Below are 19,293 nucleotides of genomic sequence, written 5' to 3'. Positions count from 1 at the left end.
GACTTTCGTGACACAAGTTATTTTTGTGAATGCGTGATTGTGTTTCATTGTGTGAGATACCCTCCCCGCACCAAAATCAGCAGAAAGTTTAGTTAGAACATTTGCCAGCCTACTCCATCCATTATTAAATGATCTAAGGTAAAATGTATTATTGTACCTGTCTTTCACATTGTCCGGTCCGATATCAGATATCGGAGCGGTCACCGATATGCCAGCGGTACTATCGGACGCCCGTGAGCTGTCGGATGAGAATGTTCAGTGTTGTTGAAAGGGCACTATACCAACAGCAAAAAAGAACTTTACTTTACACCTTTTTATTAAGAAAACATACATTTTAGTATTTAAAGGCAATAAAAATACGATTTATACGGCAGCTATTTTAGTACCGTCACAGAATACATAATAGTAGCTAAACGTATTAAAATATACTGCATTGGCTGATTCTGGCAACACTGATGATGATATCGGAACGATTTTATATCGGATAATGCGAAAGAGCAAATTGTATCCGATATCGGATATCGGCTATCGGCGTCCGATACCGATTTCGGATCGGATAATGTGAAAACGCTCTAATGGTATTAATATTTTTTTTCGTTATATTTTACCAATATATTATTACGTAGTAACTAATACTTAATCTGTGATATTATATTACTCTATGTTGTATATGTTGACTGAACTTGACAGTTGACATTGTGGTTGACATTTTCAAAAGAGGAACTGAAGTTCCAAACACGAAAAATAAAAATAAATACAAGTTGGAATGATAAAAAATCTTACACCTACAAATATTTTTCACATTTTCTATAAGTTAAAGTGCCTGAAATATGCCTAAAGAGCAATACCGTGAAACATATGTGGGTAGAAAGATGTAAGTGAGGTTATGTTTACAAAATATTTAACTTGATTTTTATTATTAATAAAGTAAATATAATAGTATTATTTAATAAAAAACGTATCATTCACACAATCAAAAAGTGTAGCAGAATCAGGTACCTTACCTTTATAACCTGCATTCACATTATTAAATTTATTGTTTTGGAGTCGAAACCCTGTATTAGAAAAAATATTGTAATAATAAAAATTTGTGTAGATAGAAATAACATTTTTACAACATTTCGCATTTATTACAAGTTTTTTCTATACTGCATTAAGCTCTTTATGCATTTTTTCAGATCTCAAGTTACCTTCAATGTGGACAGTGCATCGGACATACAGCTGGCTGCTAATATACAAGTGATAACAAAGAACTTATATGCTCAAGATGGGCAAAGAGTACCAGCTAGTTATGGAGTCCTTGATAGGCGAATGGTAAGTTTATAAGTAACAATTTTTCTTATAATTTTCTGAAAAGATGGAAGTTCCATGTTCCAATTATTCTTTTAAATCATAAATATGTTTGCTATAATCTAAGCTTATAAGTATAAAAAACATTGTTATAATCAAGTACCTTCTTTTGAATTTTTTTCATTAAGTACCTTCTAAAATAAACATCATGTTATATACAAATTTAATATACATAAAATACAAATTTATTTTCAAGGGGACAAATCAAAAAGACGCAAACTGTGAGACATGTGGCCTTGGTCTTGCAGACTGCGTGGGCCACTACGGTTACATCGAGCTCGCCTTGCCCGTATTCCATGTGGGCTACTTTAGATCTATAATCACCATTCTGCAGACTATTTGTAAGGTAAGTTGTGTATGTAATTTTCTTATTATTTATTCAACAACCTTAGAGTTTACACATACAAATTGCAACAGTGAAGGCTCTAGTTTCATTCTTTGCTGCAGACTTAAAAAAAATATATTATTTTTCTAAAAACTTATGGTTGTTATTCAGGGAGAGAAAAAGTTTTATGATTGATTTTCTGATAATTTTTGTTGAAAATCAAAAAAATCCTAACAATTTATCAATATTGTATCATAGGAAACATAAAACAATTCTATTTTCCAGAACTGCGCAAAAGTCATGCTTGCTGAACCACTTAAGAAGTCATATCGCCGCAAATTCATGAATCCCGAAATTTCGTATCTGCACAAAAAAAACTTACGAGCTGCGGTTTTGAAAAAGGCAAAGACATGCACTAAATGTCCCCATTGTGACTCCATTAATGGTGTTGTTAAGAAAAGTTCAGCGGGAATCTTAAAGATTGTTCATGAGAAGTATAGGAATAAGAAACCAAGTGACCCGTTAGTTAGGAGTGTGCTGAGCGAGTTCAATGAAGCGAAAGAAGCTAATAAGGAACTGGCTTCAATGCTAGGTACTGGCAATATTGTTATTGAAATGAATCCATTGGAGGTAAGTCCGAAAGATTTTTATGTAGTATAATACAATCTGTGCCGCGTCTTCGTACGTGCATGCATGCATGATGCAGGACGACAAAGAGACTGCCAAAAATTAAAAAGTTGTTTTATTTGGCCTGTTTTACTTGTCTTAAAATTCCTAATCAATGCTATTTCAGATATCTAGAGTCAAACATATTTCTCTTTTAAGTTTTCTATTCTCATATGCATGGTATCAATATGAAGAAATACACTAGCCTATTTTTTAACAGTGATTCTTGTTTAATTTGAATAAAAATTAATTAATTAATTAAAAAAAATTTCATACTAAAAAAAGACTGCTACAGGTAATCAACCTATTCCGTCGCATCCCGGAACAAGATATTCCACTCCTCGGAATGAACGTCAAGCGCTCCAGGCCCGAGGATCTGATCCTCACGCGTTTGCCCGTGCCGCCGCTCTGCATCAGGCCCAGTGTGGCTTCCGATATTAAGGCGGGCACGTGAGTTACCTAATTTTTAAACCGATTGATACGAAAAAGCGAAATGTCTGCCGAATAACAGAATCAAAATCTTGCCTGGTTAATAATAAATTTATAAAAATTATGTTTTCTCCAATTTTTATATTTTTGTTTTCTACTCTCTAAACTCATACATGTTACTATACAAAAACAAATCTCCATTTTGGATTTGCTAAGTAAACTAAGTATTCAGCATAAATACGTAAACTTTTCAACTGACGCTCATAAAGACCTTGCTCCTGCCAGAAGCCTTTACTACCTTAGAAAGATGAACCAAAACAGAAATTTATAAACTTGTAAACTATCAATCCATCCATCCAAATAGATCCAATAATTTACCTGTGCCGTTCCAACAAAAATTACATACTATATGAAGTAAAAAACTCAAATTCCAGCAACGAAGATGACCTAACAATGAAGCAGTCCGAGATCCTGCTAATCAATGACGTCATAGCCCGCCACGTGGCCAGCGGAGGCAAGTCGGAGCTCGTCCAAGAGGATTGGGACTATCTACAGTTGCACTGTGCATTGTATATCAATAGCGAAATGTCGGGGATACCGCTGTCTATGCAGGTAAAGTATGGGGATGTAGTTGTATATAGCCAGGATAGATAGGGTGGGAAAGAGATAGATATATAGAATTTAAATAATTAGCATATTGACATACTATAAACAAATAGACTCATGATTATGTTTAATAATTGTCAGATGAACAATTCTGCCTACGTGTGTATTAGGCAGATTTTTGTAATGAGCGATACAATAGACTTTGAACATTACTGCAACGAAGTAAGGTGCTAATTTGAGTGAATGGTTTATACAAGGCCGCCCGGACATATTTGACCATACGATTTTTTAATAATAGTAATTCTTTTCCCAAATGTTTCGCTATAATATCTTTACCGCATTGGATATTTTAAGCCAATATGTCTTTTTATCCTTATCGTGAGTTTTCATTTGAATTAAACAAAAAAGTACTTGAAATTAAAATTTAATTCAATTTCTCTCTCCCACAGCCGAAAAAACCCGGGCGTGGTCTAGTCCAACGCCTCAAGGGCAAACAGGGAAGATTTCGGGGCAACCTGTCGGGCAAGCGAGTGGATTTCTCCAGCAGGACTGTCATATCGCCAGACCCTAACTTGCAGATACAGGAGGTATGACGTCATGTGATAGAGATAGCGATAGTATTGTGTTTTCTTTCTATAGTTGGATGTTATTTTCTTGTATGAATAAACAGCCTCATCACTTGTCATTTTTCCATCGTTTTATCGTAATCTATACTGATATTATTAAACTACTGGTCAGATTTGAAAAATTCTTTCTGTGTTAGGTAGTCCATTCATCGAGGGAGGCTATATAATATCATCACGCTAAGACCAACAGGAGCGAAGCAACGCGGGTGAAACCGCGGAGCGCAGCTTGTAGTATTATAGTATGTTTTAGATAAGAAGATACGATAAGGTTGTTGATTAGGAATATATGGATTATAAAAACCACAGGACAGTTCTTTGGCATATTATGATATATTATGTAGTTAGATATAAGTTACATATTATGTAATATTGACATGATTTTAATAGAGCAACTATGGAGTTTCTTGCCGGTTCTTCTCCATAGATACTGCTTTCCGAATCGGTGGTAAATGTTAAGAATACTTATGTGATGACGATTCGAAAGTGCTACTAAATAGTAGTCTAATTGCATATAGTACGGGAGCTAGCAACGTTTAAAAAAAAGTCATTTTAGTATAGTTGGGTTTTTGATATACTAAATCTAAAGGCAAACGATTAAAAATTACGCGTTAAAAAATGACTTTAAATTAAGGATATTTTCCTGTGCAGATAAGATGCGCACTAATAAACGCAACCACTGCGGCCAGCCAGACAGCCCGGACTGTAACCGAAATAGCAAGAGGAACAGCATTCAAAGAACCAACTATACTAAAATGCTCACTTGTCAACGTTGCTACCTCCTAGAATAATAAATGAATGTTTGAGTTTGATTTTATTTTATTTGACGTGACTCGTTCAGGTGGGCGTGCCGGTCCACGTGGCGAAGACCCTCACATACCCGGAGCGAGTGTTTCCCGCCAACTTGCGCTGGCTGCGCGCGCTCGTGTGCGCGGGCCCGGACGCACACCCGGGGGCCAATTATGTGCAACAGCGTGGGCTTGCGCATAAGAAGTACTTGAAGTACGGGAACAGGGAGAAGATCGCGCAGGAGCTTAAGGTGGGTATTTATTTTATTAAATACAAAGAATATTGTACATGCGTTTCAGTAAGATATCTATATAGGTACATAACAATTTGGAGTTTGGTGGAAATTTAAATTTGAAGTTTGAATAGAATTCAGATTCGAAATGTAATTAAGATTCAAACGCAAGTTAAATTTTGAACTATTGCATAGCTTCTATCGCGGCCCTTAAGCGCAGGGACCGAATCCAGAAATTCCGTAACGAAAAACCTCACGTTCTCCCTCCCACGGGGACGGGCACGGAGGTGTGGCTTGAAGGCATAGCATGCAATAGCTTTACCGCGGCAGTCCCTGAGTGCCACACGTCCTTTTTATTTCAGATTCGAAATCAATGTAAAATTTTAACTCATATTTAAAACTTGTATGATAATTTGTAATTCAATTTTAATTACGATAAAATTCAGCTTATTTTCTTTATACTCAAATGCATGTATTGGCAAATGTTTGCATTTATTTCGTGTCATTCACAATGACTTCTAAAACTTACACAATCTCGTAGTGTGGAGACATAGTAGAGCGCCACCTGGTGGACGGTGACGTGGTGTTGTTCAACCGGCAGCCATCTCTACACAAGCTGTCCATCATGTGTCATCGCGCTAAGGTCCAGCCGCAGAGGACCTTCAGGTAATAGGACATTATATTATACAGTTTATTTGCGAGCTTTAATGCGAATTTGTACCTTATTGTGTTTTGAATAAAGTCTATATTTGGTATTAATTTAAAACAGAGTCGAATTTTCTAGTGAATTTTTTACTGTTTAAAAAAAGGTCCATTATCTATTATTGCTAAGATGAAATTTTGTATAACCATGACTTGGGGGTAAAATCTGTAATGGCCAAATTTTCAGTGTCTTCTGCTAGAATAAGGTCTGTGTTATTTGATTTTAAATGGCAGTTTTTCTACATTATACAATAGATTCAACGAATGTGTGTGCACACCATACAATGCAGATTTTGATGGAGACGAAATGAACATGCATCTTCCGCAGACTGAGGAGGCGAGGGCGGAGGCACTCATACTTATGGGAGTGAGTTTATTTAGATGCTCCTTTTTTAAAGTCGGTAAAATGTCAAATCTTAAAATACAAGACAATTACTAAATCTGCCTATTTATAATTTTAATTTTATAATGAATACTACATCTGCTTTTTTATAAATTTAATGGTAATTGAAGATTTATTACAGAAAAAGTCACTAATTGTGTTGTACCATTTATTTTTCCAATAGTGAAAAAAAATTGATTGAAGAAATATTTTTTTTATTACTGGCTGGATTAAATATTTCTGTTTCTGCCATTTAATTACACAAAAATTTACACGCTCCTTTCACTAGAACAAATCGAATCTTGTCACTCCTCGGAACGGTGAACTCCTGATAGCGGCGACCCAGGATTTCATCACCGGAGGTTACCTCATCACCCAGCGGGACTCGTTCTTCACTCGCGAGGAAGCCCAGCAGCTCGCCAGCTGTCTGCTCGCCGGACCTGATGCCAACATGCGCGTGGATATGCCCCCACCGGCTATACTCAAACCGAGGAAATTGTGGACTGGGAAACAGATATTTAGGTAGGAAAACAGGTTTTTAGGTAGAAAAGCAGATTTTTAGGTAGATAAACAGATTTTTAAGATAGAAAAACATGTTTTTGAGGTAGAAAAACCGATTGTTAGGTAGGAAAGGATGTTGCCTAACCCAACATTTACAGGAAAAAATAGATTTTATAGGTACATAATATAGGCTTATGGTTTTGGTAGATCTGGTCTCCGGAGCAGATATTTAGGTATGTATAATTTACGTGTCAGTAAGTATGACACCGGGAGTAGGTAGGATAGGATGATGGGTCGGGAAGTTTTGCAGGAGGAAGCAGATTTTTAGGTACATAATTTTCTGTGGGTTTTGGAAGTTAGTCGATATTTAGATAGGTTTATGTGTTTAGAAATTGCGTGAAATATTTAAAAAGTTAGATTAAATTACTTTCAACCCTCTTTGAAGAAAAAACATTCGGAACTTAAGAATGTAAATGTTTTGCATGTTTTTTAACAATATCTTTTTACCCATAGATAGCTATAAATCCTGAAGTACCTACACTCCAATTGTTCTAAATATTTAAAGTAAATTATGGTTTGCAGTCTCATCATGAAGCCGAATAAACAGTGCAAGGTGAAGGCGAATTTAGAGACAAAAGGCAAAAATTACACTAGCAACAAGGACATGTGCATACAGGATTCATGTAAGTATTACATATATTAAAAACGACGTGTGTCACTCGGGGACTGGGGCGGTTGCGCTATTGCATGCTATGCCTTCAAGCCACACCTCCGCCCCAAGGAGTGGGGGAGCGTGAGGTTTTTTCGTTACGGAATTTATCGATTCGGTCCCCGCGCTCAAGGCCCGCGATAGAAGCTATGCAATAGCTTAAAACTCTTAACTGTTGTTTATAGTTTAACTTCACTCTCTCAAAGATAGAAAACGCTCATTTAGCGAAAAAATAGCTCCTTATACGTTTTGGTCACCAGTTAAATAGGTAGATTACACGTTATAATTTATTTATTTTTGTGTTGTTTAATATGTATTGTGTTATTTTTTTTATAGATGTAATAATACGAAATTCTGAACTGCTCTGTGGGTCCATGGATAAGAGCACCCTGGGCTCTGGTACGAAGACCAGCATCTTTTATATTCTGCTAAGGGATTGGGGGGAGGAATATGCTGTTAGAGGAATGTGGAGGTAAATATATAAGATATATTTATATGGGTCTAAAATATATTACTTTAAGTTTTTTTTCATTGTTGAGTTTTACTTTCTGTTTCTAGATAGTACAACTTTCAAAAATGCGATTGCATAAGTTTGAATAGGGATCTTCGAAGTCGGTTAAAAAAAAGCACTTTAATAGCCAATCCTTTTTGTCTATCTTGCAAAATATCTTTTAATCAATAAAATGTGCTCATCTTTGAAAGTCGCTTAAAAACTACTTAATATTTTTATCTTATTTATTTGTTACATAGATTGGCTCGTATGGCATCCTACTATATGATGAACCGCGGATTCAGTTTTGGCATTATTGACGTAACGCCGGGCAAAAAGCTTATTGAGGCGAAAAATAAACTGCTGGAATCCGGGTATGTATTCTACAAGTTATTAAAGACTTACATTTCGTCAATAAGTATCTTTTATCAACTTTGTTGGGGTCCTGGGTTCGATTCCCGCTGGAGACGAATAAGAAAAATGTCTCGGTCTGGCAGTACACAGAAGGCTTATCAGCTACTTGTCCCTAAAGAAAAATCGATCAGTGAAACAGATGTATGCATAATGCATCTGCCCCTTACCCCACTTGGGGACATGGGACTTCACTAAAATCAACTTTGCTGTAACGAGTTTGATAATAGAATAAAAATAGGCAGCCCATATCTCTGCAAGTAACAAAGGCTGTAGTAATTATTATTAATTTAAACTATTGCAAATAATTAGTTATTCCATATTTAAAACTTTCTTTGTTTCCAATTGTTGCTTATTCATTACAACATACATACCTAATAAAAAAAAATGTGTGCGTGTACTAGTGTACACACGTAAGCTGTGAAACTTCTTTATGACCTTATTTTTCGAAAAAAAAAAAAATTACTATATGCAACTTTACAGAAATACGTCGAATCACGCGTGGTAGGGATAAGAAAAAGATGGCGCGTAGCGGAAAAATGTCATGCGTAACGAAAAAATGTTACACCAAATTTTTTTTCCAACCCCGATAAAGAAGTTTCACTTAAAAAAATATCAAAACCCATAATATTCCATATATTATATACCATAATATTTTTTACCAGGTACTCCAAATGTGACGGTTACATCCTGGAGATGGAGAAAGGTACGCTCCAGAGCCAGCCCGGATGCAGCATGGAGGAGACCCTGGAGGCTGTCATGCTGAGCGAGCTGAGCAGCATCAGGTATGTGGAGTCAGCTGGTGCTATTGACTTCATCTTCTTAAATAATAAAAATGAATAGCCAAATGGGTTGATAAGCGTAAAACTCGAGAACGACTCGACCAATTTGGCTACCTTTTAACGTCTTTGTGAAGGCGCTAGTAAGATTTTTTATGGAGAGAAAACACGAAAAAGGGACAATAGAACAAAACTACGTCTTCTGGTGCAGCTAGTAGTTGATAGTATCAAGTTTTATAGATTTAAAATGCTTATAAATGGATGTAATGAACTAGTTTCTGGTTTCCAAAAGTTTTATTTTCTTACAGAGAGTTGGCAGCCAAAGCGTGTTTCCGAGAATTGCATCCAACGAATGCACCTCTTATCATGGCTCAAAGTGGATCTAAAGGTACTAAAAATAAAACAAAAAATGTTTTTATGTAAGAAAAGAATGGTAGAGTTACCAAAGGTGTTATACACAGGTTCTTATTCCGTGGAATCTGATTTATTTGTGATTTTTTCATAAATGTCTTTTTTCAAAATATTTCTGAGCTATGTTTGTTAAAAATGAATTCGATAGATCTCAGTCTTCTTCAGTTCTTAAAGTAGTAACTTAGTAAGAATGTGGAGAAATACTTATTCAATTATTTATTTATTCTTAGGTTCAAACATTAATATCTCCCAGATGATCGCTTGCGTGGGCCAGCAGGCTTTGAACGGTAAAAGAGTGCCGAATGGCTTCGAAGATAGATCTCTACCCCATTTCGAGAGGCACTGTAAGTGTAATCTGTTATATCCTCCAGATTATTTTACCTAAAATCGCAGTAATAAATATGAAAAATCGTACTTTACTTTTCATCCCATAAATTATATAAAATAGAATTGCATCTTGAGTTTTTTTCTACCATTTAGAACCTTATTTTCCTCGTTATTCTGCCTTTTCATCATGTATAATCAATCAAATATTAATTCTAAAAGATTTTCATAAAGATGTCCTGGCTTTAACTATTGAGTAAAATTTTTGGAAAAGTAAACTTTTAAGAGTTGTTTTTCAATTTAATCTGATCAACATCCTTCAAACTCGGAACTTATGCGTGTAGGTGTGAGAGATTTTTTCAAACTATCACCTTTCGAAATGTCATTCCTATCGAAAAGAATCAACATGAAACTCGGCCTTATTCCAACCTAGCCAATTTTTCCCACACAGCAAAGATCCCAGCGGCTCGTGGTTTCGTTGAGAACAGTTTCTACACAGGCCTAACACCGACAGAGTTTTTCTTCCACACAATGGGTGGTCGGGAAGGGCTCGTGGATACTGCTGTTAAGACTGCCGAAACTGGGTACTTGCAGAGGAGACTTGTGAAGGTAAGGGGTAATCGTATCACGGTAAAAAGAACATATCGATCGAGAAGGGCTCAAACTTAAGCATTTATTAAAGTAGAGTTCGTTAAGATCAGCTTTTGAATCGTTAAAATACGGAAAATAAAAAAATAAAACAAGTGATAACTGCGTTAAAAACAACCGACTTCAAACTTGCACTTGCAACATTTACAAATACAGACAAAAATGCTCATAAAATAAAAACTACTGGGCCTATCCCAATAAAATTTTTATGGGACCAATTCGACACCATCCCGCATCGAACAAAAAAAGAATCACGTAAATCGGTTCAGAAACCTCGGAGTAATCGGTGTACATACATAAAAAAAACAAAAAAAAAACATACCGGCCAAAAACATACCGGCCGAATTGATAACCTCCTCCTTTTTAGGGTTCCGTAGCCAAAATGGCAAAAACGGAACCCTTATAGTTTCGTCATGTCCGTCTGTCCGTCTGTCCGTCTGTCCGTCTGTCACAGCCGATTTACTCGGAAACTATAAGTACTACAGTGATGAAATTTGATGGGAATATGTGTTGTATGAACCGCTACAAAAATATGACACTAAATAGTAAAAAAAAGAATTGGGGGTGGGGCCCCCCATACATGTAACTGAGGGATGAAATTTTTTTTTTCGATGTACATACCCGTGTGGGGTATCAATGGAAAGGTCTTTTAAAATGATATAAAGTTTTCTAAAAAACATTTTTCTTAAAGTGAACGGTTTTTGAGATATCAGCTCTCAAAGTCGTAAAAAGTATGTCCCCCCCCCTCTATTTTTATAACTACGGGGTATAAAATTCTAAAAAAAATAGAGGTGATGCATGCTAATTAACTCTTTCAACGATTTTTGGTTTGATCAAAGTATCTCTTATAGTTTTTGAGATAGGTTGATTTAACTGTAATTTTGGTTAAGTTATTGTGCTTACACTGAAAACGATGGCTGAACCTTATAAGATAGATCAAAAAATATACTACAGTATTGTACACCTTTAAAAATCCGCGATGATATAAAATCTTTATAATGTAGGTACTTTTTACGAGAAATATTAGCTTATTCAAGCAATACGCCATTAATATTAATATTCATACATAAAAGTACAAGGCAAAATATCGGGAGAGTTTAGGCTCCATTCACCAGGTGTATAAATTGACATAATAAGTTTATTATATTTGCTGCTACGGAACCCTTTGTGCGCGAGCCCGACTCGCACTTGGCCGGTTTTTTTTGAAGTCGGTTAATAAAATATTACGATCGGTTCGGAAATCAGTTTCTACAGAAAAGAACGGCAAGAAAGTCTGCATTCGGTCTTTTAAAATGAAAACAAAGTAAAATTTTACATATTTTAAAATAATAAGTAAGTCAGAGAACTGTCCTGTGGTGCTTAAGCGAAAACTTTCCATTCCATCTTCCAAAAATTCATTAATATTTTAGTAGGTTCTCCGTACTTAATTGTTTTTAACAATTTTTTTTAATGTAGTCCTACACACTCTACAAGAAGGGCCCTAAAATAGCTCCCTGTGGTACACCAATGCTAATTGACGCACCGCTAGAACTTTCTCTATTAACAACTCTCTCGTATTCGTGGTCTGTATTATATTATGAAGATATTACTATTATAGGTTCTGAGATGACAATTAAATGACAATTTTATTCCATAGTGGTTTAGTGACGTAATAAAGGAAATGTCAGTCAAATGCTTTGGGGAGGTCATAAAATATCTCCTAGGCATTTTTTTTTAGTTGTTCCATGCTTTATTTTCCATGTGTTAGAAGCGCAACACCAGCATTTGTGGTCGATCGCCCTTTTGTGAAATTAGACTGTCTGGTAAATTGTTTGATGCAAAGTGACTATATTTACTCACATAAACACAACAAACGTTAAGAACGTTTTGTAGGGAGTTGTACTATTCGTATTTTTTTACCGTGTTCATACGATGTTTTAGTTTTAGTTTAGTTGAGACATTTTTTATAGCTTGAAACAGTCTTTTAAGATTTTCTCACTTTATACTTTCATGACAAATAATTCAGTCCAATCCGGGTAGTTCTGCTATGCATTTTTCTTCGGGAGGTTTTAAAATGGGTAAAGAAAAGACATTCAATTGTCAGTTGATTGAAAACTTAGCTGCTTCAACATAATCTTGCCTATCATCTTGCCATTCATGGCAGTCGCTCGAGAACCTTTTGCTGTTATTACGACATAATTGACCTTGCCTATAATGTTCCTGTCAGTCGCTAGAAGACCTAGTGCTGCACTACGACATGACAGTACGCAACGCGACGGGCGAGGTGGTGCAGTTCCAGTACGGCAGCGACGGGCTCGACCCCAGCTGCATGGAGGGCCGCGACCGGCCCGTCGACCTGCCGCGCGTGCTCGCACACGTGCGCGCGTTGTGTCCTGCCAGGTAACACGTGACATAGGGAACACGGGTCATATACACTATACAGAACACACACACACACACACAAATAAAGAAAAATTAAGTCTAGTCAAGATACTAACACACATGAACACGATAGCAAATACACGCGAACTATAAAAGATAAGAATGGTTACACATGAACACGATAGCAAACACACACACGAACTATAAAAGATAAAATGATTACACATAAACACTATAGCAAACACACACACGAACTATAAAAGATTAAAACGATTACACATAAACACTATAGCAAACACACACACGAACTATAAAAGATTAAAACGATTTTACATGAACACGATAGCAAACACACACAAACTATAACAGATAAGAATTATTACACATGAACACAACAACTATAAAAAAAAACTAAACTTCATTTTCAATTCAAAATTGTAAGACCTTATTTGCCGGTAAACAAACACACAGATAGCAATATAAATTTCTTGGATAATTAGCAATAATTGTTTATAGAGAAGAAGAGCCTCTGGATGCAGACAGGATTCTAGAGGCGGCTGAAGAAACCCTTGCTTTGGATGACTTCAAGACGTGTACCCAGGAGTTCAAAACTGAGCTACTGTAAGTTTATAGAATTTAATGTAGTGTTACCACCTCATTTCTCGAACAATACTATATTTACTCCTGTTACCGCTTATCGTTTCTCTTACAATACCACATCGACTTCTGTTACCACTTCTCATGTCTCAAATAGCATAAATTTACTTATGTTTGCACCTATTATTTCTCAAAACGATTTGTCTTCTACACCTAAAAAAAAATCATTCCCACAGAACATTCCTCAAAACAATATCAGCCAAAGTGCGCAACTTACGTGCGCGCTACGCGTCCTGCGGAGCCCTAGCGCTCCAACTGGAGCGGCTAACTCTCCCCCAGCTCGTGCTGTTCCTGCGCGTATGTCATGACAAGTACCAGAGGAGCGTCATTGAGCCGGGCACTGCGGTGGGCGCGCTAGCCGCGCAGGTGAGTGACGTGATGTGACGTGTTGTGACGTGACATGATAATAAATAATAATAATAATAAATCATTTATTGCATAAAAACATGGACATACAAAGATATTAAGATCAAAATTAAGGAACATTCATGTTTTTACTATAGTTACATAGCATACAATAATTATTTTTAATGCACAAAATGAATGAGAATGATTAGTTACAATAATAATACGAGTCAGGAGTATAGTCACTTAAAATTAGTGATGTGACGTGACGTGACGTGACATGACATGAAGTGACGTGACTTGATACGATACGATTGTATGTAGCAATGTGAGATGGGTACCGTGACTTGTGGTGTTGAGACGTGACGTGATGGGATGGGATGGGATAGGGCGTGAAATGACGTGACGTGACTTGACAAGATACGATGCGACTGGATACTTTACCACACCCCGGACACTCCATACAAAATTATCGTTTTGACAGTCACACTGTAGAGACTGCAAATGTGTGTGTTAACGCTTTATGGTTGGCACATTTTTGACTAGCGTAAAAAAAAAATCGCGTTTTTCTGATGAAATACATCCGTAAACAGCACAATATCTGACCATTTTCTACGAAAAACGATAATCACAAATCCAAAATAATAAAATTACTTTAAGTCAATTTGATTAATGTTGTCAATCTTCGTTGCGTATCGTCCCTGTAGAAAAATATGGACCATTTTATGTCTGATCGTGCGGGGTGAGGTAAGTGTTTAATTTTGGCGGGAGGCGGAGAGTGTCCGTTCTGTAGCGTTTAGCTACTATTATGTATTCTGTGACTATACTATAACAATGTGAGGTGGGTGACGTGACGTAACATGACGTGTGATATTTAAATAAATATTTTTCGTAATTTTAAAGATCTAAACATCCACACAGAGTTGGAAAGCGACTTTTTATATTTAGTGATACCATCTTCCACAGAGCATAGGCGAACCGGGTACCCAAATGACCCTAAAAACCTTCCACTTTGCTGGCGTAGCGTCCATGAACATCACCCAGGGTGTGCCCCGGGTTAAGGAGATCATAAACGCGAGCAAGAACATCTCGACGCCGATCATCACCGCGGAGCTGGTGCAGCCTCATGATCAGGAGTTCGCGAGGCGGGTCAAGGGCAGGGTTGAGAAGACGACACTGGGAGAGGTAGGTGTTCTAGCTTGATTAGTACTTAAGATCGAGATATGATTCACGTTTTCAGTTTTATTTATTTATGTAGCCTGTTAAACTGCGTGAGAATGATCTTTATGGTTATACTTGCTCTTTTGTGAGATTTCCGGGATAAAATCTATCCAAATAAATGCCAAATTAAAAAGGCACCCATAAAATACCAAACACGAAAATCGGTTCAGCAGTTTTTTGTATGAAAGGGTTACATCATCATTTTTCTGGATATTTTTTAGAATTTATTTATTTTTGTAAAATTTGTTTAGATTACTACATACATTGAAGAAGTCTACTTGCCTACAAGTTGCTTCCTCCTTGTAAGGCTGGATGCAGAACGAATCAGATTACTTTGCTTGGAAGTTAACGTGCACTCTATTATATATTCGTAAGTACTCTTTTTAAATATTTCGTTGTTAATCCTTATCTATTGTTTTTTTTTTTAATTGAGTAATAGTATTATAAAAAATAGTAGCATAACCAATTCTATATACTCATGAGAAAGTAGTAAAAAACAAAAAGAAAGTGATAGAAACAACAGTAGAAAGGCTTTAAAATAAGTTCTGCGGTGAGTTTGGTGGTACTTTAAGAAATTGACAATTCATTAATAACTCAGGCCCCGGAATCACAGACACAATAGAAAATCTATTGTGTCGTGGACCGATCGGGCCGCATGGGGCTCAATGGGTGGGTCAAAAATTTACATGAGAATGTTTTAATTTTAGTATAATAAACATTCCACACAGGATATGCACATCCAAATTGAAGATAAAACCGAGCAACATAGAAGCGGTATCCGAATGGGCTATCAAGATCTACGCGGAGGGCGGCAAGCATGGCGGCTGGCTGAATGTGGCCCTGCAGCAGTTGGCCAGACAGCTACCTGCTGTGGCTGTGAAGGGACTGCCCAAAGTGTCCAGAGCTGTTATAGCGTGTGATGATACGGGTGGAAAGCCCAGGTAAGTGAAGAAAATCATATTTCAGGTGTCCAGTCGTTATTAAAAATAAGAAGCAAAATAGGTCCCAGTTGTGAACCTTGCGGAACACTCCAAGTGATACGATTCATAAATCTTATAACTATCGTTTTTAATGTTAACCTTGATAAGTTGCAGATTACAGCTATGCTGTACTAGGTATTTATAGCATTATTCAAACATTAAATTATTAATTTTAAGTAGTAGCAAATGATCAACCTTATCAAATGCCTGACTAAAATCCATGTATTATATTGAATCTATATCTTGATATCTTTCGACAATGTGACACAAATCAGCGTGGTGAGTTATGGCTAAAGCCTTGATTAGAGATATACTTTGTCGTCTGTTCCGTATATTGAACTGGTCAAAATTATCTGTTAAGATACAAGCTCTGCGTGGAAGGCGAAGGACTGAGGGATGTGATAGCGACGTACGGTGTTGAAGGAACCAAGACCACTTCTAACAATATATTGGAGGTAGGCTACCATTACTTTATTTTTGAATTTAAATAGATTGTGCTAAAGCAAAGTCTGCTTTCATTCGTTCATTTTCATTCTTTCAATCACTTTTCTTTATTCATTCATTTTTCATTGTTGTATCTTTCGCTCATTACAGATTCCTCTATTTACTCATTTGTTTTTTGAAGTGAAACTTCTTTATCGGGGTTAGACAAAAATTTAGTGTAACGTTTTTGCGTTACGCGCCATCTTTTTTTTATTTTACAACCTTTACAACTTGATCATTAGAAATTTATTACTTCTATTGTTCGAACAAAAATAAGTTACCGACTTTAAGAACGTGCCAACAATGTAAGTACACTATTGTTTCTTAGAAAACATTTTAGGAGTATACGATAATAAATCTATGACTCACGTAAACACGTGTTTGCTTGATTGGTGTCAACTGTTAGGTGTTCAATTATAATTTTGTGAATTCAAAAGTTATAAGAATAAACTTCAAGGTTCAAACTCTTTATGTCCAATCAAAATCCGCCTAAGTCGAAATCCTTTATAAGCTGAAAACTTCCCTATAGCGACGAACGTTTTAGGTTAACTTTTGGACTAACGTACGAGCGGAGCGAGCGAAGCAAGTGAGTCGTGGCAGTGGCCGGCGTAAATATTCAAATAGGTATCGAGGAGCGAAGCGACGAGCATCTTAGGTTATATTTTTTTGGTTTTTATGGCATTCAAATGCTTTACATCTTAGGTTAACTTTTGAACTACCGCACGAGACGAGCGAGCGAAGCGAGCGAGTTGCAGCAGCGGCCGGTGTAAATATTTAAATAGGTAGCGAGGAGCGAAGCGACGAGTTTGTGACTAACGTATTTCTGTAATATTGTATATAGTAAATAATTTTTTGAAAAAAAAAGGATATAAAGAAGTTTCACTTCATACGTGTTTACTCTAGTACACGCACACATTCAGTTTCAGTTTTTTTTTTTTTTTCAGTTTCAGTTTTGTTTTTTTCAGTTTCAGAATTCAGTTACGTATTCATTCATCATTCACTCACTTATTAATTCATTCGAGGATGCTTAGGTTCAGGACGCGAGGTGTCGGATGTAAAGCGCGTTATGGTCGCAGGTGTACCAGACGCTGGGCATCGAGGCGGCCGTGTCGACGATCATCAGCGAGATCCAGGGCGTGATGGCGGGACACGGCATGAGCGTGGACCGGCGCCACGTGGCGCTGCTCGCCGCGCAGATGTGCGCGCGCGGCGAGCTGCTCGGCATCACGCGCTACGGGCTCGCGCGCATGAAGGACTCCGTGCTCAACCTGGCCAGCGTGAGCGCGCACCCGCACACACCCGCACACACACACACATGAGCGTGCTCTGCGCACGAGCACACACACGTGCGCACATGCACGCCTAAACACACATAGACACGCACGCTCAACACCAAAACATACACTCACACTATTACTCCATAAGGTTGTAAAAAGTACCTTTTATCTACACACAAAATGTGCTGTATCTTCTGCATTGCCTAAATTCCATTAAAATTCCGTTAAAGATCCCAACAAACATCACAAAAAAAAAACAAAAATAAAAATTTCGTAAATTATTGCAGTTTGAAAAAACGGCGGACCACTTGTTCGACGCAGCGTACTACGGACAACGGGACAGCATCGAGGGTGTCTCCGAGTGCATCATCCTCGGAGTACCAGCAGCCATTGGAACTGGTCTGCTGCAGCTACTCCATCAGCACCCTCACCAAAAACACCAGAATAACAATAAACTGCTCTTCGATGACCCAGAGTTGCATAGTTCGATATGGGAATGATTTCGAAATAAATTATTTTTTGTTAAATCTGTCTTTTTATTGTGTCGCCTACACCTACCTAACCTACCTACCATTCTACATTCATATACCTTCAATGTACATTCATTCATGTACATTCATATACCTTGAAAAAAAATAGCGCATGGACATTGGGAAATATTAAAAAATAGTTTTAAAATAAAAATTACGATATGAAATATCAATAGTCCTCTCCCGTACATTAGAAATAAAATGTCTTGAAACTCTTCAAATTGGACTTTCTGAATTCTAGTTTTCAAATATCCATTTTTAACTAATATATGTTTGAACACGATGCTCATAAGCTGATTTTGTTTAAATTTAAGGATAAATAAAATCATTAATAAACTTGTACATATTTTCATTCGGCAATCGGTACTTAAATTCAACAAAACTTGTAAAACTTGATGTTGGGATAATGTCTGAAATTATCGTTGATAAATGATGTTGTTTGTTATAAAAACTAAATGAGCCGACCGGTAATAAATCTTTTCTTCTACATTAAAAATAGGTAGAATTGCATTGGAATAATATCACAACCAACCGGCATCCAATATAATATTTAAGCGGAAATACCGCTAACTTAATCATAAAACTCAGTAACCTAACACAGAACTAACGAGCTCGATTACCTCAACTAGTTTCCTGCGAGAAAAAAAAATTCTTCTTCTTATTCATCATATTTTTTCGGAGCTATCGCCATATAACATTCCCCAAGATTCCGACAAATATAACAAAAAAAAAAATTATTCATGTTGCTACACTTTGAAAGGTTTATGAAATGTATTTTTTTCAACTTCACTAAGAATCGGAGAGAAATTCAATGGTAAGACTTCAAGTTCACAACTGATACGGTGATACCCGGCAAATTCGCGTTAAGTTTCACCCTAACTTTTGATACCTATTTTTCCAAAAACCACGAAGAACGAGGAATCATACATACAAAATATTTCTACTCTGCATGCTATATGGCTATTGGCTATAAGCCACGGTGTGCTCAAAATTACTCATCACAATCATTCAAAATTGAACACGCACTTTCGGGGTCGGTTCCATCTTTTGTTTGAAGCCTCT

The 19,293-nt window shown here is 36.7% G+C and overlaps 1 protein-coding gene across 1 annotated transcript; it reads left to right on the top strand.

Moving 5' to 3' along the window:
- Positions 1-701: 701 nt before the first annotated feature.
- Positions 702-18,228, top strand: LOC123699497 (DNA-directed RNA polymerase III subunit RPC1). Its single transcript, XM_045646445.1, has 27 exons — positions 702-874; positions 1,179-1,314; positions 1,547-1,696; positions 1,961-2,305; positions 2,637-2,791; positions 3,205-3,382; positions 3,826-3,963; positions 4,841-5,038; positions 5,562-5,686; positions 5,978-6,089; positions 6,394-6,626; positions 7,188-7,288; positions 7,651-7,786; positions 8,065-8,178; positions 8,881-9,000; positions 9,303-9,382; positions 9,636-9,749; positions 10,181-10,338; positions 12,584-12,756; positions 13,255-13,359; positions 13,572-13,761; positions 14,707-14,925; positions 15,213-15,331; positions 15,690-15,902; positions 16,303-16,396; positions 17,501-17,701; positions 17,989-18,228. Exons 1-27 carry the CDS (start codon positions 831-833, stop codon positions 18,199-18,201), a joined length of 4,164 nt encoding a protein of 1,387 aa, XP_045502401.1. The 5' UTR covers positions 702-830; the 3' UTR covers positions 18,202-18,228.
- Positions 18,229-19,293: the final 1,065 nt, after the last annotated feature.

This window comes from Colias croceus, chromosome 18 (assembly GCF_905220415.1).
Source record: "Colias croceus chromosome 18, ilColCroc2.1".
In the NCBI taxonomy this organism is placed as follows: Eukaryota; Metazoa; Arthropoda; class Insecta; order Lepidoptera; family Pieridae; genus Colias; species Colias croceus.
Note: the sequence above shows the minus strand (reverse complement) of the source record. Positions and strands in the feature narration are given on the sequence as shown.

Coding starts and splice junctions, on each gene's coding strand:
- LOC123699497 (XM_045646445.1), top strand. CDS start 831: ATGCCTAAAGAGCAATACCGTGAAACATATGTGGGTAGAAAGAT. Junction 875..1,178: donor ACATATGTGGGTAGAAAGAT/GTAAGTGAGGTT, acceptor GCATTTTTTCAG/ATCTCAAGTTACCTTCAATG. Junction 15,903..16,302: donor GATACGGGTGGAAAGCCCAG/GTAAGTGAAGAA, acceptor TTATCTGTTAAG/ATACAAGCTCTGCGTGGAAG.